General features: G+C 50.5%; 1 protein-coding gene across 2 annotated transcripts in view; it reads left to right on the forward strand.

Moving 5' to 3' along the window:
- UBQLN1 (ubiquilin 1) overlaps nt 1-22,243 on the forward strand; it is a 1,098,378-nt gene that overhangs the window by 697,110 nt on the left and 379,025 nt on the right. For both annotated transcript variants that reach the window (XM_069625875.1, XM_069625876.1), the window contains one exon: nt 19,621-19,704. In XM_069625875.1, coding sequence (XP_069481976.1) covers nt 19,621-19,704 — 84 coding nt within the window. The remainder of the gene's footprint in view (nt 1-19,620; nt 19,705-22,243) is intronic.

The raw sequence follows: 22,243 nt of genomic DNA on the forward strand, positions 1-22,243 counted from the left end.
ATGAGATGCTTGTGATATGTTGTCAATCTGTTATGCAGGTAGTATTGGAGAGTCACTCTAGCTGTGCAATTGGTATATGGGTAATAACTATACTTAGTGAGGATTTTCTGTGCCCTTTTTATTCGGGCAACACAGAGGTAACATGGCTGACGGTATAGTTATGCAATTGGTAGGAATGTGGAACAACCCTGTTATCCATCTCTGCATTAGGTATGCAGGCAAGGCAATCAGTCAAGCTAGCTGTGCATTACGTGCACCACACAACAGCGAGTCAAAGTAACCATGCAGATGTGCCGGTTTACAATGAGTTCATGAGGCTGGTCTGCTGATAGCTCCTGGAACTAAGTAGATTTTGGTAGGCACTACGTATTCGGGTAACACAAGGACTCGATCTAGTTTTTCTTTTTTTAAACCATTTTATTAATTGTATTAATTCGAACATGGTCAGCATACAATAGCAACAAATATGCATGGCAAGTCTCATTTGTTCCCATGCTGTTTTCACACCGCCACCCCATCTCCTCCAGCCTCCCCCTTCACAAGCCTTCCACACACCACCATCGTCTTCAATCCCTTTCCGCAGGCGTCTCCCCATCCTCCCTGCCCGACGTGGTGTCCTCCTCTGGGCATACCCGGTCAGACCTGGTCAGAGTCGCTACCATTTGTTACCAGACGGTCAACGTCTACGCCTCTCCTTCCTCCCCTCTATTGGCTGCCTCATTCCACACCATACTTTCGGCATTCGCCCATTTCTGAAGATCATCCCACAAGGCTTCAACTTTTGGTATCCTGCTTGCCTTCCAACCCATTGCTATCCTACATTTACCAAGTATCTATGCCAGGTCCTTAAGTTTGCTCAGACGTTTAAGTTTGCGCGGCCTGGGGAACCCCCCCCCAACATGCATGCCCATGGGGAGTTAATATCCAAGTTTATCTCATTGTTCGCCTTGAGGTGGGCCACCTCCCCCCAGAATCCCCTTATTTACGGGCATGCCCAGAACATGTGTACCATTCCCGCCTCCACTTCCCCGCATTTTGGACATACCTGTATTCCAGCGTTTTTAAACTTGGCTATCTTTTTACGGGTTAGGTTTGCTCTGTGGGTGACCTACAACTGGATATGTTGTAATCTCATGTTCCTTGATACTTTTTAATGGTAACCCTGTGCCCTGGTCCACAGCTCATCCCCCATTAATTCCCCCCCACCTCCCAATCTCGTCTTGTCCGGGTCACTTCCTTCCCCACCTTGGACAGCAGTAGTTCATATATTCTGGAGACCTCATGGCCCCCCTCTGAAACGTCGTAAAATGTTTCTATGGCGGCGGCGGGCTGTTGGGTCAACACTGCCACCTACCCCTTGCTGCCCCACGAGGACGCTGACTGAATACCGATCCCTTTGCCGGATCGAGGCACAGATCAGCTGATCTGAGCCATCCCAGACCGCCTGGGCCACCACCACAATTGCTACCTTTTTTGTTTGATTCCTTGACCCGCTCTGCATCCTGACCGAAGCGCCAGCTACAGAGCACAGAAACCAGCTGATCGCTAACATTCAGAGTCAAACAAAATGCTGGGCGCTGCTCTGCACCAGAGCGAGGCGTGAATGCCTCGTTGTTGCTAAGCAACTGATCCCAACATTTTCTGCTCCCTTCCTCCGGCAGCTGGAAAGCCGGCGGCCAACGAAGGCCAAATAAGGCCCTGTTAGCCTCTGTTGGCGCATGGATGCGCTAGCGAAGCCCCTCCAACGAGTTGCTCTCCAACATCTGGAATAATCAACTGTCCCAGGCTACATGTATTTCTAATCCATTGGTATGCCGTGTAATCAACGGCTGCATGGCTCTGCTGTTTCCTGCTTAAGGTAACTCTGCAATCTGATAAGTCCATTAATACTGCATAGTGGTTGACACATGAATCCCCTCACCACTATGGGCATCACTGTTCCTTACTATCAAATTGTTCATGGCTGCCCTCCAAGGCTCATTATTTAGCTATTTTGCCCAACTTCAAAATCGATTCTGCCTATTGTTGATTCCTGGCCACTCTGCTTAAAATTGTATTTGCCTATTGTTATTTCCTGGCCACCCTGCTTAAAATCGTATTTGCCTATGGTTGATACTTATCACCCTACATGGTCACTACTACCACCCACTGTCTCTGCCTCACGCACACAATGATGCCCATAGTCACCAGCAAGCTCTTAACCTCTAACTCTCCTACCACTACCACTCTGCTCACCCTCCTTATCACACTCTCTATTCTCTCCCCCTACACTGCACTCCCCTCGATGCAACTAACACTGCTAAGCCCTGCTTCTACTCCCCTACTGCCATGTACACCTTGGATACATCACAACAAGCACACCACTCACACGCAGCCATATCCTCTGCACCACCATGCCTCACCACAATGTGCAGACTGAACAAACTCAGAGCTCGCACTCTTCCTAGAGAATACAGCTTCTCCACCATGGGGTCTGGCATGGATTCACATGCTCATGAATATTCCCCGTCGTCAGGCTGGGAATCCTCGGTAAAGAAAAAATCGGTATCAGTTTCGTTTCTGATCTGTCTTTCTCAGTAGTAACCAATCACTGGTCTCTGGGTCATACTGTCCCCAGCCAATGACTGCCCTCTCCCTAAGCCCCGCCTCTGGCAGCCATCTTCAGATTTTTACCGCACGCTCAAGTGTTGGGAGTCCTCGTGTTTAGCTCTCGAGCTTTTGCTACATTTTTGCGCTTTTTCAAAGAGAATTTCGAATTTTTCGGTCAAATAGAGCCTCAAGCTCCACCGTCTCTACATCCGATTAACGTGGATCCGTGTCAGATTTTTCTACGCCCCTCAAGGGTGAAGATTTTGTCGAGTTACGCTTCTTGGAGGATTCCAGAAGTTTCTGCGGCCTACCTGAACCATGGCCCAGGAGAAAGGAAGCTCGACGCCCGGAAAGCTGTTCAGGGTCTGCCCTGGATGCCAGCTACAGAATGTGTTCAAGGAGGACGAGCATTCCAAATGTCTCTACTGCCTTCATGAGGACAAAACGCACGTGGAGAAGAACTGTGCATTTTGCAGGAACATGTTGGAACGGACCATCAGGGACCGACACCTTCGTCTCTCCAACTGGCTGGAAGGAAGGAGTCCGTCAGGGGAGAAGAAGTCGTCGTCTGAGCGGTCTTCTAAGTCCTGTGAGGGCGCCCCGGCGACGGGGCCCCAACAGAAGGCAAAGCACTGCGAGTCCGCGGGCACCGGGAGCGCCGAATGGTCGGGCTCTTCGGCTGCCAGGCAGGGTGCGCCTTCCCCGGCACCATCAACCACGAGCCAATGCTCTGGTTCGGGGAAGAGGAAATCTGAGAACCCGGGTAAGCCTCTGGAGAGGCCCTGGTCGATCTCGAAGGATTCGGCTGAGGGGGAGCGAGGCGGTGACTCTCCCCCCAAGGTGAAGGCCTCAAACGCGCCTAAGGCAGTGAAGGCCTTGGTTTCACCCGGCCAAGGCCTCTCGAGGGAGTCGTGGCGGCCCTGGCGCAGCCTGTGGAGGCTACACCAGTGGAGGCGACCTCGGGCCCAGAGTCTCCCTGCCTCCGCGAAGGGAGGCCTCTTTCAGACCCATCGAAAAGACCCCAGCAGAAAAAGAGGGGGGGGCATGGCCATTGTGGACACAGACACAACATCCGAGGAGGAGTTGGCAGAAGTCCTAGAGGGCGTCGAGGAGGCCCGTCCCCACGGGAGGGATCCCGACGAAGGTGACGATGAGAGTGACGGCGGCACTGGCGAGGGTCCTAGTCAGCTGTCGCTTCCGGAACCGCAGGATAACTCGGCGGCCATTTTGTTGGCGATACAATCCTTATGTTCAGAGATAAGGACGAGATTGCCCTTACCACCGACAGAGGACCCGGTAACAGGTCCGGCGGAGGAACCAGAGCCGGTCCCGGCGGGAAGCCCCCCGAACAAGAGAAGATGGATCCACCCAGCCCCGCCTTCTAAGCCCTCGTGGCCTGCTCGGCCTTTACCCACGTCCCCCATCCCTGGGGATGACACGGGAACAGACACGGCCACGACGGGTACCGACGGCGTTGACGATGGGACGGAGCTCCCATCACCAGCCTGGGCCTCCTCGTCCGATGAGATCAGATCTTTCCACGCAATGATCGCCAGGGCATCCGAGCTTTTTCAGCTCTACCCTGAGGAGAAGGAAGGTTTCCTTTACCAACGGCGCAGGGCCAGGAGGAAGTCAGTCCTCGCCGTGCCTCTGCTGGATGACATCTGGGACGAGGGTCTCACCCTTCTCAAGAACCCTTTTACGACACCTGCCAAGAAGGATCGGTACAAGAAGTAGTACTGGGTCCCCGACGCAGCCCTTAGGGCACAACCTACCCCGGACTCGGTTGTCACAGCAGCGGCCAAGAAGAAAGCGGGGGGGCGTCGGTCCCAACGCCGACTTCCCCGCCGGACGGCGAAGGGAAGAAGCTGGACGCAATGGGACGACGTGGTATCTCGTCGGCGCAACAACGATTAAGGCGGCCTCACGATCGTGGCCCGCTACGACAGGGAGTTATGGTTCAAGATCGCCCCCCTGTTGGACTTCCTACCGGATGTGTAACGCTCACCTGGCTCCCACGGAGGCGCTGGTCTGGTCAGGGTTGCTGTGGCCTCTTCAAGCGTGATGTGCAGAATTCGGACCACCGATTGAACAGGACCCCCAAATCTTGCTTGTCTGGCCCGTAGGAATATCCTTCTGCAGATGAGAAAGGGGATTAACTGTCTGCTGAATAGTGTGCTTGCTCCCCCCTCCCCCCCTTCGTTCTTCTCGGACTTCCTCCAAAACCCCCGGTTTAAGCTCACCTTATGGTTTGGAAGGATGAACTCTCCATCCTGCTTCTGGTGCAGGGGCGCGCATTCGTCCAGTTAATTCACTGGTTTTCAGAATGGCGCTGGCAAATCCACTTGACTTTTCTGAGCGATACGCCGTAAGTATGAAGATGCAAAAGTTCAAGTGTGAGCCTCCTTTTATGTTGTTTTTCCTGACCCGTGATCTGTCCTTTATTTCAGGTGCAGAGCAAAGGCGATGTGTTGAGGTGTTAAATTGCCGGTGGTAAAATCAGGTGAGTTAGTGATGAGGGCGACCCCTCTAAATGTCTTTATAATTCCCCAGTAATGTCTTTTGTCCTTTCCCCATAGGGGCCGGGGTGCGGTACCTGCCAAAGATGCGGCGCCGACCCGAGATGTGGAATGGTTCACGAAGAAAAGCCAGTAAGTAATATGACTGAAAATTCGGCTTTCCTCTTGTGTTCCCTTGCTCACCTTTTGTCTCTTCTTCTCTCCCCTAGGTGCAGAGATGTGGCGACCAGTGCTGAGAGCCGCGATGGAGCCGGGCGGCGTCTCGGGAACAGGTGAGTGAAACGCGGCGCTGCAGCGAGCAACGCAGTGCTTTTAAATGGAAGTCTTCCTTCAGGAATGCTGGCGTGAAGATTCCGGATGCAGGTAAGAAGGTTGAATAAGTTCTTGGTTTTCACCTTTCTCTTCTCTTCTTTCCTTACAGGTGTTCCAGGTTCGAGGCGGGCGTGGCTGGAGTCCAGGTGCAGGAGCAGACACGGTGAGCGTTCAGCTGCTGGGATGCAGAACAACGCGAAGCACGTGTGGCTGTCCGGGCGTGGCTTAAATAGCCTTGGAAGAAGTTCCAGGTGAGTATTCTTCCACAGCCCCACCCAAGTAACAAAATAGTTCCTTCAGAAAAATAGTCCCTCCTAAGCCTCATTTGGCTTGGTTCTTCATGCAGCATGGTCTGCATCAGGTGAGTGTGCAGCATGGTCTGCTTCAGGTAAGTGCACCAAACACTTCCCCTTATGAGCCTGGCACCTATGGCGCCAGGACTGATGTCCAACATGAGCCTGGCGCCAACGGCGCCAGGACAGAGTCCAAAGAGCCCCTATAAAGGGCCCTGGGCTTTTACCCGGGGGCGTGATGACTGCTCCCGGGGGTGCTGGGCCTGGCCTGGTGCTCCGGGGGTAGGCATCATGACAGGATGACAAGAGGGCCGAGGCCCAGGAGATCTTGCAAGAAGACGAAGTGGCGTCGGACCACGCCATTACGGTGGCAACGGAAATTGCCGACATCGGTTTCCGCCAGCTAGGCAACAGCGTTTGCCTTAGACTACGAGGTTGGCTTATGGCGACGGATTTCCGCCAGGATGTGCAAGCCAAGGTGCTGGACGTGCCGTTCGACAGGAACAACCTGTTCGGGAAAACAGTGGATGAGTCCCTCCAAGCCATCAAGGCGGACACAGAGACTGCTAGGGCCCTAGGCGTTCTCCGGCAATGGAGGCCGTTCTTTCGGAGCGCCGGAGGCAAGCAGAGTGCCTCCAAGGGATTCGGCGGTGGCTTCTCTACGTACCGCCAAGCGGCCCGCTCCTCCTCGAAGGAAGCCTATAGAGGACGAGGCAAGTCGGGGGGGGCGGGGCCCGCTGTCATCGCCAGGGAGGCCAAGGCAGCAAGGTGTCCGCCAAACAAGATTGAACCGACCGCGGGGTCGGGCCCCCACCCAAGCACCCCAGTGGGAGGCCGGCTGGCGAAGTTTGTCAGCGTGTGGGAGTCCATCTCCACCGACAGTTGGGTGCTGGACGGCCTGGCCCAGGGGCACGCCCTCGAATTTCTAAAAAGTGCCCCCGCATTCCACCCGTGGTCAGGAAGGAAAATCGCGTCCCTCAACTGCTCTTGGAGGTGAGGGCGTTGCTCAGAAAAGGTGCCATCGAGCTCGTCCCGAAGAGGCTCTGGGGCTCCGGAGTATACTCAAGGTACTTCCTAGTAAAAAAGAAGACCGGAGGATGGTGCCCCATTGTCATGATTACGGGGTTCCCTCGCAAAAGAATTTCCAAGATTTCCTGCTGGTCTAAGGATAGGTAGGTTAGACTCTTCCTCATCACCCAACATGGCGGCCTGATGTTACAACCTCTAGTTTGGGCCAGCAGTCTAGTTTTCTGTCACTCTGGAGTATTTAAGCCCCTCCCCTTTGCTCAACGGCGCTTCGCGTCTTCAGCTGTTTCAGCGAACGCTTACCGCGGTTCAGCCCTCTGACAGGAATTCCTCAGCTTCCTTAGTATTTCATAGATACCCTTTTAGTAGTGCCCTGGTTATTGCTTTTCCCGTTCAGTCCGCAGTCCCTATTTCTGTGAACCCTGTGTGAAGTGGCGTTCGTCAGCGTTAAGCTGGCAGTGTACGCTTTTCCTTTTGGCGTAATTTGTGAGGAGAATTTTCGAGGCGCTCGTTCCAGTCGTCGCCCCTTGTATCACAGCAAGTATTTTTACTCATCTAGTTTTCTCCATTACTAAAGGTGCCATAGGGGCTCTTCACACATTCGTTCTTAGTGCGCAAGTGAATGCTAAAACCATACTAGTTGTATCTGCCTCACAGAAGGGGGGTTGTGTGGAGAATATTGTTTCTAGGAACAGTGGTGTTCGTGTTTTCTGTCGTCATTAGGTACACTAAGTTTACACATTTAGGAATCTAAAATCTTTCGAGTTGTACACTTCAGTTTTTGGACACATTTGGGTGTTTCTTGCAATTAGTTGGCTAGCAACACCATTCCTGTCTGAGCACTGTTAGGAAGTGTACCCTTTTAGGTGTTTCTAGGTGTTCCGTAGTGTCCCCTTCATTCTCCAGTCACAGTAGTGTAGTTCTGTTGATAGGTAAATTCCATGTTGGGCAATTCATCCTTCCTTCTCACATCCCTTCTTCAGAACACGCGCCCCTGCACAGAAGCAGGATGGAGAGCTAACTAAATCACCAACTAAGGTAACCAAACTATGCAGTTTTTTGGAAAAGGTTCTTATTTTCCCCTACTTCAGGAATCACTCAGTTATTTGGTGTGGTAATTGTTTTTATGGCATAGATTGAGAGTCCAGTTGGGATAGTGAACAAAAGATAACTGCGCACCCTGAGAAGTTTCCGAATATCACGTGGTGTCCCCGAGGAGTCTAAGGTAAGCGTTACAGAACGCGAAGCCAGTCATAAAAATACTCCGCCTGGGCATCATGGGAACTTCTGAGGTAGATCAGTTAGCTCAACTACTGGGAGAACTTAGAGCTGAAGTCCATGCAGCCCGGTCCGAAACCGGTGCTCTTAGAAGGGAACTGGGAATCAATAGGGAACGAACTGAAGAATTGGCTCGCCAGTTATTACAGAATCAGGCGGGACAGGTTCCCCTTCCCCAAGGCAATGCCCAAGCTTCCTCATCTACATCGCCCACAGTTCCAGTCCAAGTGGTAATTCCAGGAAATATTCCCTTAGCCCCTCCTGAAAGATTCACTGGGGACCCAAAAAAGTTTGCAGTGTTTTTAAATCAGTGTAGACTACATTTTTTGTGCAGACCTGGGGTTTTCTCCACTGACCAATCAAAGGTTGCTTTTGTGTTGTCTTATTTGGGTGGTCACGCAGCAGATTGGTCCATACCTTTGGTTAATCGGGATGATCCCGTGTTACAGAACTTTTCGGAATTCCAGCGAGAGTTAGAGAAATTGTTTGCTCGCCATTCACAAGGTCAGGCATTGGACAATGAGTTACTGTCACTCAAGCAGGGCAATCAGGAGCTGCTCGCTTATGTGGCTACGTTTAATCGATTAGTGGCAGAAACTAATTGGCCTACAGAAAAGAGAGTAACATTGTTTTATCGTGGTCTGCGCAGTGAGCTGAAGGATGTTCTCGCTCAAGTTGTCAATCCGCCCGAATGTCTCACAGAATTCATAGACCTGACAATCCAGTTGGATCATCGTCTTCAGGATAGGAGGACGGATCGAGCTCGTCAGGACAGTCGACCCTTTGTAGTCCGTTCAAGGGAACCAGTGTCGAAGTCAGGATTAGATGTTCCCAATGAACCCATGCAGTTGGGCGGAATTCGAGGCCCTATTTCCCAAGCAGAGAGAGAGAAGAGACGACAGTTGCAGTTGTGTTTGTATTGTGGCAAGGCCGGTCATTTTTTAAAGGATTGTCCAGTAAAACCTTCACGGAGGCCTTTAGGAGGAATCAATCCGGATAAAAAAGAACAGACGGCGGAAAACTCCAGTGCCCGACAAGTTTAGAGGTCCGCTTGTCGAGCATGGAAAAGGTTGCAGCGACCTCACACTTCGTGTGTCCTATCGTCCTTTCTTGCCCGAATAACCCCACACAGAGGCATGCATTGGTTGCATACATAGACTGTGGGGCCATTGGCAACTACATGGATCAACATCTGGCTAGTAAATTGGGATTCCCTTTGAGGAATAAGTTAGAAGCTGAAAATGTCTCCGGGGTGGATGGCACACCTTTGGTGTCAGGTCCCGTGACCCAGTGCACTGACCCCCTCATAATGCTCTGCCAGGAAGGACACAGGGAGAGGATCTCTTTTGACCTGATTCAAGCTCCTCAATTCCAGATCATCTTGGGAATACCTTGGTTGGAGAAGCATAACCCTGTGATCGATTGGTGTTCCCGGACATTAAAGTTTGACTCCAAGTGTCAGAGTATGTGTTTTTCTGCAGAAGGTTCGAAAGATGCCAGGCAGTCTGAGATGACTATCAACACCACCTTGGGTCTCATAGGTTCATTACCAGTAGAATACAAAAAATTCCAGGATATTTTTCAAGAAGAACGACAGGCGGAAATTTTGCCCCCTCACAGACCTTATGACTGTCAAATTGATCTCATTCCAGGGGCTCAGCTTCCTTGCAGCAGAATTTATGCCCTCACTGAAAAAGAAAATGCTCATCTAAAGACTTATCTGGATCAATACCTGGCCAATGGGTTTATTAGACCGTCCAAGTCACCGGTGGCATCTCCTCTCTTTTTTGTGCCCAAGAAGGAAGGGGATTTGCGAACCTGCATAGATTACAGGGCACTGAATCAAATCACGGTGAAGAACCGCTATCCTCTTCCCCTTATTTCGACCTTGCTGGATCAGGTGAAGCAGGCACGAATATTCACCAAGCTCGATCTTAGAGGTGCCTATCATCTCATTCGCATTAAGGAAGGCGAGGAGTGGAAAACCGCCTTTCGGACACGATTCGGGCTCTTCGAATATCAAGTCATGCCCTTCGGGCTTTGCAATGCTCCTGCTGCCTTTCAGGCCTTTATGAATGATATCTTTAGAGAACTACTGGACATCTGTGTGGTGGTCTATGTGGACGACATTCTAATTTTCTCTGCAAACCTGGCGGATCATGTAAGGCACGTGACATCGGTGCTTCAAAGGCTCCAAGACAATTCTCTGTATGTGAAATTGGAGAAGTGTCATTTTCATGTCCCTGAGATTGAATTCTTGGGGTTCATTCTATCTTCAAGTGGAATCAAAATGGACAACAGAAAGGTTGATGCCATCCTGTCTTGGCCCGCTCCAACTTCTGTCAAAGGAGTTCAGAGTTTTCTGGGATTTGCAAATTTCTATAGGCGTTTTGTTTCTGATTTCTCTCGCCTAGTTCATCCTATCACCTCACTACTTCGAAAAAACAGGAAATTTGAATGGACTAATGAAACTGATGAGGCATTTAAGAAATTAAAGGAGCAATTCACTGCTGCACCTGTTCTACAACATCCAAGACCCGATCTTCCATTTGTAATTGAGACTGATGCTTCAAACGTGGCTATGGGAGCAGTGTTGTCTCAGCGTGATCCTGACACCCAAGAACTGCACCCCGTAGCCTTCTGGTCAAAGAAGTTCTCTGCTGCAGAATTAAACTACACCATTACAGATAAGGAGTTTTTGGCTATAATTTGTGCCTTGAAGGAATGGAGGCATCACTTGCTGGGCGCACGACACACGGTGACCATCTTCACCGACCATCGGAACTTGCAATACTTACGCTCTGCTAGGGCACAATCTTCAAGACAGTTACGATGGGCTCTCTTTCTAGCTGAATATGACTTCGTTATCACCTTCAGACCAGGAGTGCGAAATGGTAAGGCTGATGCCTTGTCTCGAATGGGTAACGGGGAAGAAGCCTATGTGCCAGTGAATCCTGTGGAGATCATTTCTGGAGAAAAGATCCTGGGAGTAATGAACACAACGAACTCTGCCTTTGAAGAATTAAAAAGAGAAATTCAAAACCACCTCACGCAGGATGAATTGGTGAACTGGGAGTCCAGAGGAGTAGGCTTTACAGTACAGGAGGGCCTTCCCTTTTATCAGGAACGGTTATACTTGCCTACGCCTCAACTACAAGAAAAAGTGGTTACCAACTATCATGACGCTCTTTTGGAAGGTCACCCCGGAATTAAAAAGACCATGGAGAAAGTTAAGAGATCATATTGGTGGCCTACTTGGAGAAAAGATGTCATTCAGCATTTGAAAACTTGTGGTAACTGCGCTCAAAACAAGAATCAAAAAAGGAAACCTGCAGGCTTGCTTCTTCCGTTAAGTGTGCCACCAACCCCCTGGCACACCATCTCCATGGACTTCATCACCGACTTGCCTCCTTGTGAAGGGTTTGACACGATCATGGTGGTGGTGGACTTGTTCTCCAAGATGGCACATTTTATAGCATTGAAAGGATTGCCATCAGCCGCAGTTCTGGCAAAAACCTTTTTGGAGAATATCGTGAGGCTGCATGGCTTCCCTACGGTGATAATCTCTGATCGAGGTAGCCAATTTGTTGCTAAGTTTTGGAGAAGATGTTGTGAACTGGCCAAAATCGATGTACGTTTGTCCACCAGTCATCACCCCCAAACTGACGGTCAAACTGAGCGAACCAATCAAACCTTGGAGCAGTACCTCAGGTGTATGTTGCATCAATTGGAAGACACCTGGCTAAATGTTTTGTGGATAACCGAATATGCATATAACAATTCTGTCCATTCCTCCACTGGTTTGAGTCCTTTCTACACCTTACATGGTCGACATCCACGCACCTCAGTTTACGATCCACCCGAACCGTTAGAAATGCCAGCAGTAAAATCCCTGCATGAAAAGATCACCACTGCCATCGCTCAAGCTCGAGAACAATTATCCATGGCTAAAGAATCCCAGAAGAAATTTGCGGATAACAAAAGAAGTGTAGCACCAGAATATGAAGTGGGGAATTTGGTTTGGCTAGCCACCCGAAATCTGACCTTGAAGGGGTCTAGAAAATTCCTTCCCCGCTTCCTGGGGCCTTTTGCGATTGAAAAAAATCATCAATCCCGTGGCCATTAAGTTAACCCTTCCAAAAAACATGAAAATCCATCCAGTATTTCACGTCTCTCTTTTGAAGCCTGTTAACCCAAACACACGAATCTCCAAAGCACCAGCCCCTGTGGTCGTAGATGATGACCAACTAGAATATGAGGTCAAGGCCATCTTAGATTCCAAGATTGTGCGTAACAAGCTATTCTACTTAGTAGATTGGAAGGGTTATGGCCCTCAAGACAGAACTTGGGAACCCTGCGAGAATGTTCATGCCACTAGGTTACTCAGAATTTTTCACCGCAACCACCCGTCCAAACCAGGGAGGGGGAATTTCAGTTTAGGAGGGGCCTTGGGGGGGAATACTGTCATGATTACGGGGTTCCCTCGCAAAAGAATTTCCAAGATTTCCTGCTGGTCTAAGGATAGGTAGGTTAGACTCTTCCTCATCACCCAACATGGCGGCCTGATGTTACAACCTCTAGTTTGGGCCAGCAGTCTAGTTTTCTGTCACTCTGGAGTATTTAAGCCCCTCCCCTTTGCTCAACGGCGCTTCGCGTCTTCAGCTGTTTCAGCGAACGCTTACCGCGGTTCAGCCCTCTGACAGGAATTCCTCAGCTTCCTTAGTATTTCATAGATATCCTTTTAGTAGTGCCCTGGTTATTGCTTTTCCCGTTCAGTCCGCAGTCCCTATTTCTGTGAACCCTGTGTGAAGTGGCGTTCGTCAGCGTTAAGCTGGCAGTGTACGCTTTTCCTTTTGGCGTAATTTGTGAGGAGAATTTTCGAGGCGCTCGTTCCAGTCGTCGTCCCTTGTATCACAGCAAGTATTTTTACTCATCTAGTTTTCTCCATTACTAAAGGTGCCATAGGGGCTCTTCACACATTCGTTCTTAGTGCGCAAGTGAATGCTAAAACCATAGTAGTTGTATCTGCCTCACAGAAGGGGGGTTGTGTGGAGAATATTGTTTCTAGGAACAGTGGTGTTCGTGTTTTCTGTCGTCATTAGGTACACTAAGTTTACACATTTAGGAATCTAAAATCTTTTGAGTTGTACACTTCAGTTTTTGGACACATTTGGGTGTTTCTTGCAATTAGTTGGCTAGCGACACCATTCCTGTCTGAGCACTGTTAGGAAGTGTACCCTTTTAGGTGTTTCTAGGTGTTCCGTAGTGTCCCCTTCATTCTCCAGTCACAGTAGTGTAGTTCTGTTGATAGGTAAATTCCATGTTGGGCAATTCATCCTTCCTTCTCACATCCCTTCTTCAGAACACGCGCCCCTGCACAGAAGCAGGATGGAGAGCTAACTAAATCACCAACTAAGGTAACCAAACTATGCAGTTTTTTGGAAAAGGTTCTTATTTTCCCCTACTTCAGGAATCACTCAGTTATTTGGTGTGGTAATTGTTTTTATGGCATAGATTGAGAGTCCAGTTGGGATAGTGAACAAAAGATAACTGCGCACCCTGAGAAGTTTCCGAATATCACGTGGTGTCCCCGAGGAGTCTAAGGTAAGCGTTACACCCATCCTGGACCTGCGACGGCTGAACAAATACATCAAGGCACAGAAATTCCAGATGGTCACCCTCCAGCACGTGCTGGGACAGCTGGAGGAGGGCGATTTCGTGTCGTCGTTGGATTTGGAGGATGCGTACTTCCACATCCCCATTCTGAAAGGTCACCGAAAGTTCCTCAGGTTCGTGGTCCAAGGACGGCACTACCAGTTCAAGGCCCTCCCGTTTGGATTGAAGTCGGCACCCAGGGTGTTCACCAAGTGCCTCGCACCGGTGGTGGCGCGGCTGCGCCTGCAAGGGATCCACGTCTACCCCTACCTGGATGACTGGCTCATCCGAGCAGGGACAAGGGAGTTGGCCGTGGATCACACAGCAAAGACCGTCCAGCTGCTCTCGGACCTGGGATTCTCCATCAACTTTCCCAAATCCCACTTGGTCCCGTTGCAAGTCGCACTGTTTCTGGGAGCAAAGCTCGACACAGTGGCGCGCCTGGCCTCCCCGTCGGAAGAAAGGACGCAGGCCATCCTGGGCAAGGTGCAGCGCCTGCTGGCAACGGACGTGGCCAGGGTGAGGTCCATCAAGTCCCTCCTCGGGATGATGTCCTCCTGCTTATATCTCGTGCACCTGTGCAGGCTTCGGATGCGCCCTTTGCAAGAGTTCCTCCACTCCCGCTGGATCCAAGCGACGGGCAGCTTCGAGGACGGGATTCTGCTCGACGAGACCCTCCAACGAGCGATCCGGTGGTGAGGCGCCCACGCTCATCTGACGGCGGGCACAGACTTTCAGACCCCATCCCACCAGATAACGGTGACGACCGATGCCTCCCTGGAAGGGTGGGGAGCACACACCGGAGATCTTCACGCAAGAGGCCTTTGGCTCCCAGAGGAGAACAAGCTCCACATCAACATCCTGGAGCTCCGAGCAGTGTTCTGGGCCCTCAGGTCCTTTTTCCCGTCCCTCAAGGGCAAGGTGGTGAAAGTTTTCACCGACAACACCACCACGATGTTCTACATCCGGAAGCAGGGAGGAACCAGATCCCCAGCCCTCTCCAAGGAAGCCCAGGATCTGTGGCATTGGGCAGTCGCCCAAGGGATGTTTCTGGTGCCCTTTCATCTGGCAGGGATAAAAAACACCATCGCTGACTCACTCAGCAGGGAGCTGCGCTCGTGCCACGAGTGGGAACTACGTCAGGATCAAGTGGATCGACTCTTCTGACGATGGGGAAAACCCCAGATCGACCTGTTCGCGACTGCGACGAACTCCAACTGCCAGAGGTTCGCCAGCAGGTTTCCCCAGCCGAGGAGCATGGGCGATGCGTTCTCGTTCCCCTGGGAAGGCCTGTTCCTTTATGCGTTCCCTCTGTTGCCGTTGCTGCTCCGACTAGTCAAACAGCTCAAGAGGTCCCGGTGCAGGATGATCCTGTTCGCACCGGCGTGGCTGAGGCAGATCTGGTTCCCGGACCTTCTGGACATGTCGGCGTCCCCACCAGTCAAGCTGCCGATGGACGCGGACCTTCTCTCCAGAGAATGAGGCGCCATACTTCATCACGACCCGGAGTCGCTGAACTTGCAGGCCTGGCTCCTGCAGCGCTAGAGTTTGGAGGGTTCGATATCCCGGCTGACTGCAGAGAGGTCCTTGCAAAAGCCAGGGCGTCCTCAACTCTCAAGTGCTACGAACATAAGTGGAAGAGGTTCTCTGTCTGGTGCCGTGCGCAGAAGATTAACTCTCTCCAGAGTCGGCCAGGCAGTGCTGCGCAACTTGTTCGCTTAAGGTGAGCCTGGTGGGGAGGTAAGAGATGCTTAATGTTGAGTTTTATGCAATACTTAATGTTGAGCCTTGCCACCTCCCGTGGTTGTGCATGTGTACTGCTATGTATTCTTATATTCATGAGCATGTGAATCCATGCTAGACCCCATGCTGGAGAAGGAACAAGTTACTTACCTGTAACTGTTCTCCAACATGGGTCTGGCATGGATTCACATGCAAACCCTCCCTCCTGCCCCTCTACGGCTCTTCACTTGGTCATACTGCCACTTTGCATGTTACCAAATCTGAAGTTGGCTGCCAGAGGTGGGGCTTAGGGAGAGGGCAGTCATTGGCTGGGGGCAGTATGACCCAGAGACCAGTGATTGATTACTACTGAGAAAGACAGATCAGAAACAAAACTGATACTGATTTTTTCTTTACCGAGGATTCCCAGCCTGACGGGGAATATTCATGAGCATGTGAATCCATGCCAGACCCATGCTGGAGAACAACAGTTACAGGTAAGTAACTTGTTCCTTTCAACCCACTCCCACAGCACTCAGAAATGATGGACTAGGCTCCCGCTCCACTCACAAACAATATCCATTTTCTGCCTCCTCAAGTATTTCACAACCTTATTCCGTTTAACATAATTATTGATTCCCCTCACCTTCCAGGTTGCTATCCTCAGTCTCCCATCTTATCCGTTTCCCACTCCGCCCGTCTCCGCCCCCACTCCTCCTTTTCTTCTGTGGCATGCGATTGTAGGCTTGCCCTCCTTTAGCACCCCAACCTCCCTCTCTGTCCCTCCCTCGCAACTCCAACTATTCCCCCTTCCCCCTCCCAACCTTCCCCAAACTGCTGCCCAGCTCCAACTTTGACTCTCAGGCTAGCCCGCATTTAGACCTTTTCTCGGACCTAGCTGATACTCCAGGCTCCACAGGGGGACACCGTCTTACTGGTGTCCCGACTAAGCTAACTACTAGGGGTAGTAACATGTTCCATCTGTGTCTCCCACATGAAACTTTCAGTTAACCACACTCTTTTACGTTGTAATGCCTACTCGTGCACAATTCGCTCTAAGCTTCATATAATGCGTTTTATATTCTAGTGCAAAATCAATATAGTTGCTGAATATAGCATCCACCCCCTTACTCAGTTTACTTTATTTCTTGGAGAAACCCAAATTTCACTTATCCGGTCTGCTCTCCGTCTGGTCATCTGCTCCTGCCGGGCAGTTCCGTGCATCCAGCCATGCCGTCGCCGCCTCCGGCGTTTCGGAGAAATGCGCTTTGTTTTGCATCACTTTCAGCTTTGCTGGATACAGCAACATATATTTGTATCCCGCCTCGCGCAGCCTCCTTTTGACAGATACATAGTTCAACCGCTGCCTCTGCACTAAAAAGGTGTAGTCCGGGTACGCCGTGATGGTCGCTAAACCTCTGCTTATTGTCACTCCTTTGCGGAAGGGCTCCAGTATCTTCTCCCTATCTTTATAGTTTAATATCTTGGTGCTAAGTGGCCGGTGGGTGCCCCTGGTTGCGGCTGTCTGATAATGGCCCTGTGCGCTCTCCACTGCGAATCCCTGGGTGAGTGCACCCCTGTCTTTCTCCTGTAACAGCATATTCTCGACATAATCTGTCGGATCCGAGCCCTCTGCTCCTTCAGGAAAACCTATGATGCAAATATATTTCTGTCCGCTCGCCCTTCTGCCTCCTCGGCTCCGTTGTCCAGATTGCGCACATGCTGTTGTAGCACCGAGACCTCCTTGGCATTTGCCGTGCAGGTGTTTGTGTTGGCTTCCACATTTTTCTCCAGCGCTCTGCCAGCTTCCTAATATCCTGCGGTAGGAGATTTACATCCACACTGACAGTGTCTATTTTTTGTTCCAGAGAGGTTTTTAAGTCCGCAATAGCTGTGTCCATCTTGTATGCTCATGATTTCTTCAGCTCTGCTATGGCATCCAGAATCAGTTTTCATTTCGTGCCGGGGTCACTTCTTGCGTGTCTTGCTTCTTGAGTCTCACTACTTCTATAGTCGGAGATGATTTGGCAAAGTCCTTCAACGTTGGTTGTTTCCCCTTGGTTTTGCCCTACTTGAACGCCATTTCCGCCCTCGTATTCATGCAATCCTGGCCACCAGTGTTGGGTCACTTATTCGCCTCCGTCCCCTTTCTCCTGGTTCACAATTCCGAGGTAATGTCCCAATTCCTTGGCTCCTCCACTCAAGTCCTACGTGTCCAGATTGTCCCTCCTGCCCTGATACCACCGAACTCCCTGTTTCGTTTTGCTTGCTATGCCCTAACACAGTTCCAGTTTGGGTTTTGCCTGTGTCTCCAGCGCTCATGTAGTCTTCCTGGTTATGCCAAGGACAGGCCTGTTATGTAAGTACCCTTCTCTGTTAGCTGTGATTCCCTTATTCTCTTGTAACACTGGCCCATAGTCGTCTCCGCAAGGTTTGCGTCAGTGCTGTGCCCCCTCGTGTGGTGAACTGGAATTGGGACCTTACTGATACGGGTGGAACAATATGGCTTCCTCAGGGTATGCACCACATGTGCCTGTGACTTGATCCGTCCAGCTCTTTGCTTCCATGGCAGCCCGCTGGTTAATACTTCCCCATGGTGGGGCTGCTCCATCCTTCACGCTTTTAGTTGTTTGCCTGCCGTCCGCCAGGCACACCGTACTCCTAGCTCTTAATTATTGCAAGCCCCCTTTCATTTCAGCTTGCTACCTCTCCTTACGTCCTCCAGGCAGCCCTGTGCCTGTCTCCCTCCTCTTGCAGCTACGTGTTCTTATGTGCTACAAATGTATCCCCTTCAAGTGTGCAGCGCGGTGACTCGGCCCAGAGCGATTTCGGATACAGGCACTTGCATAGTTTCCAAAGGCCTCGCTGATACATTGTTACCCGTGGGTGTTTCGAGTTCGGGCTGTGCTTCCTGCGCTCTGCTCCTTGCCTAACCGTGTCCAAGCCACAGCTGGGAGGCCGTGTAGCCCGTATGGTCGGGCTTCGTTTCAGTCATGCCCTTCAGCACTCTGCTCCCACCTCCTTGAGTATTTGATTCAGGGCATGCACCATCCAGTTGTCTTCCAAACTGGCTGCGTCATCCATCTATGCCGAAAAAAATAAAATCACATGCCCGCAGCGCCTTTACAATAAGGCTCCTCTCGCTCTATTATTTTGTTGTTTGTTCCCTTCCAATCCGTGTCCCACGGCATCGCATTGCAGAGCAGTCAGAGTTCTCACGCAGCCCTTATCATTCCATTCCTTTGTTCCTGGCCAATCGCCATTTTGGATCCAGTGTGTGCGATCCGCCGCAGTCCTGTCCGGGCCTTTCTTCTGTGAGCAGCTGTACCGTTCAAAGCTGGAGCGCTCTCCAGCTGTGCTTTGCAGCTTCACACGCCTGCCCCTCCAAATATCTATTTTGACCTCATATATGTGCAGTTTTGGTCCGAATCAGCGTAGGATCAACGGGAGCTCTTCTGGAACACGTACTCCTACATGGCATTGTAGCCACGGCCCGAAGGACTCAATCTAGTGATAGCAGCCAATGAGTAAAAGTCTAGTTACACAGACATTACACAAATGGTTAACCACCAGAGTTGGCTTGTAGATTCACTTTAATGAGATGTTGATTGTTCAGTTTGTCAAAAGGAGGTAGCAGGGATAGGGCTTGGGCAGCCAGCAAACAGGTGGCACCCTTAGTCCCTACCCTTCGCTGGCTCCTCGGGCAAGGCTGTCCAGAGAAGCTCACATAAGAGTATGCATTAACGGGTCATATGACCCAAAGCAGGGCTAAGCCACAGTCTGGGTGGTCAGGCAGAGGGAGAGCAGGAGGGAAGGCGAAGGAAGGGATAGGGATGGCGACGAAGCGCAGATTGTGCTACACAAAAATAGAAAATTCGAACTCATGTTCTCAAGTCTTACAAGGAACCATGTCTCGCTATCTCTTGCTCTCTCTCCACCCCTCTTTCTCTCTTCACCCTTATTTGCCTCTCTCCCTTTCCCTCTCCCTTTCTTTCCCTCTTCCCCATCTCTCTCCTCGTCTTCCTCTCCCCCCCCCCGCATTCTATTCCCCATCCCACTCCAATCCAATCTATTGAAACAAATGTTTTTAAAGAGATCATTGAGCCCTCATAATAAACATTATTCTTGGCTTAGGAGGGTGATTGTTTGTATTTAATGTTTTAAAAGGAATGCTGAGAAAAAACAAAAAAAAAATACTACTTAACATGCTTTTCTGATGTTCCCAGATGATGTTGAATAACCCGCTGTTTGCTGGAAACCCTCAACTGCAGGACCAAATGAGGCAGCAGCTCCCAGTTTTCCTTCAACAAGTGAGCACACATTTTCATAATTTTTCCATTAGCACGATTGTGCAAACTCCAGTATTTAAGACTTGGTTTCAAAAACTATAATCCAAACAAAAGGTTTTGATGAGCAATTTAATGCTGGCTGTGCATATTGTTATTTTAGTATATATTTGAATTCAATGTGGCAACAGTCCTATTTCTTTTTAATCCCACCATGGTTGCATGATGTAGGAGTGATTGACTTCAATCAGTGATTTAATCGCATACAGCCTTCTAGAGTGCATGCTATGCTGGCAGGCAGTAAAAAGTTGAAAAATGAGTTCCACATAATAGATACAGCTTCATCTTCATTCAAATGGTGGACCTCATGACACCCATGCATTCATCATGAAATACCATGTAAGGAAGACTACGTTGCACACCCCAAAGAGGCCAGACCCTCGGTCCATCCCAGCCACCCACATGTAAAGAGGCTGAAGTACACAAACGATAAACGGCAAACAAGTTGAACAACCAAAACATACCCCCTCTGCAGTCATTAAGCCACGCTGCTGCTCCTCCACGTGAAGCAAGACCCTGCGCCCCCGATTTGCAAATGCACTCCAAACACAAACTGGGCTAAGACTCTACCACAAGATATATGATCACCTGTTGCGTTTCGCCACACCCCCAACAATAACCATAGAACTGCACAACTCTTGCACTTCTTCAGCATGGAAACAGAAACGGGGGATAGGGGGACTCATTGAATTACACCCTGGGAACAAACACAGACCCAACAGGCAAAACAAGCCACTCGGGGTTCCCAGTCCGAAGCATCCATCCAAAGTGTCAACTGCTCAGGCCCCCTCTGAGAAGAGGCGCCTCACTGACAACAAAAGAATGCACCCCCATCTCTGCAAACACACCAGTCATGCAGCTCATCCAACCCTGTGTTCCGCCTTGCCCACCACCCCCACCCCCGTGCATGAACATTCTCAAAACTGAAAACCTACACCCCAAAACCTCCCTCTGTGACGAGCACTGTGAGAAACCTGAAGGTGTCTCACCGGCTAGTCCCTGGGGGATCTGTCATCCAGGTGGCCAGGACACGGCCATCGCTATTGGATCCAGTTCTTGGGGGTGGACCAGTGCCGGAGGATCACCTGAATGAGCTGTCTTCGGGGAGTGGAAGTGAGACACCAAAGGTTGAGACGCGGTATCCCCTTTCCTGTAACACCTTTTCCGCATCCTACCAGGTAGGGTACCTAGAAGTTAAATCCCCCCCGCCTCCCCTCTGCCCTTTTCCGACACATAAACCCTTTCTCGCGGACAGTTCGTGAGCGACAACGGACTAACACCAGAGCTATATACCAGACATGTCCCAACACCTGGGTCAGGCATTTACTGATCATTACACACACCTGACTTCCAATCCGCTTCCCCACACGGATAAAAGGCAGAGCCTGAAAGCACACTCCTCTAAGTGAGGAAAAGCACATGAGGAAGCAGCAGTTCCAAGGTGGTGATTTAACACAAGGCGAAAAGAGGCGAGACCGGAGAGGGTTGCAAGGAGGGAAGTACCCTTGACCTCTAGAAACCTCTACTTTTACGAGCCTTGGAAAGTGAGAAGCCGAAGACCGGAAACTGAAGCCTATCACGCAGCTGCAAGGTGAAGGCCTATCCTTATCCTCCCGTGCTAAAGGAAACCTTAGGACCTCAAAAGTGGACATTACGGAACCAAGCAAACTCCCCGTAGGAGTATTACCCATAAAATATACAGAAATCATACCTGATGAAATTCTGCAACACAAAATCACGTCAGATTTTGTGCCTCCAAAGGATGATTTTCCAGGTGTGTCAGATTCAGACTCTGAAGAATGTACAATAATCCAGTCCCATTCTCGGGACAGGCTCTGTTCTCTTCCAACCAAGAGAGGAATGAACACCACTAAGACAAGCCAGTGCACCCCTCGGTTTCCCTCCTGCAACACCCTTGTCACACTCCAGGGGGGTGGCATCAGCAGATCAACTAATAAATCTGCAATCTCTTCTATCCCTGCAAGTACTGTCAACTTTGCAAGGTCTATTGGATCAACTCAACGCCAGGATACCACTGCCTTAATATCGGGCACTCCCTCTACAGAGTGCAACCAAAAGGCGCAAATGCAACAAGGCCCACCTGTTCAACGGAAAGATTACGGATGCATGTCCCACAGCCGGAACCATACCAAACGCCCACGCTCAACGCACAGGTCTCAATCTTCCCCCTAAACATCCTCCTCCACACAGCTGTAGTCCTCTGTTAGGTGACCAAGAAGAACGGGAGCTGGTGGACACAGATCAGGACATTGATCCAAAGGATACAGACTCCACCACAACAGCTTACTCGTTACACCGGGGTGATACCTGGGATACAGACGATGCAGACCAAGTGGAGGCACAAGGTAGTCCGGTGCAGCCCTCTCTGCCAGGCGACATTGGGGCTTTCGATGCCATGGTTTCAAAAGCGTGCCAAGAATTCGGTTTAACACCGATGGAGGAAATGAAAGACTGTTTACTTTTTGATCACATGGGGAAACAC

This window comes from Ambystoma mexicanum, chromosome 6p (assembly GCF_040938575.1).
Source record: "Ambystoma mexicanum isolate Mex_15411 chromosome 6p, UKY_AmexF1_1, whole genome shotgun sequence".
Classification (NCBI taxonomy): Eukaryota; Metazoa; Chordata; class Amphibia; order Caudata; family Ambystomatidae; genus Ambystoma; species Ambystoma mexicanum.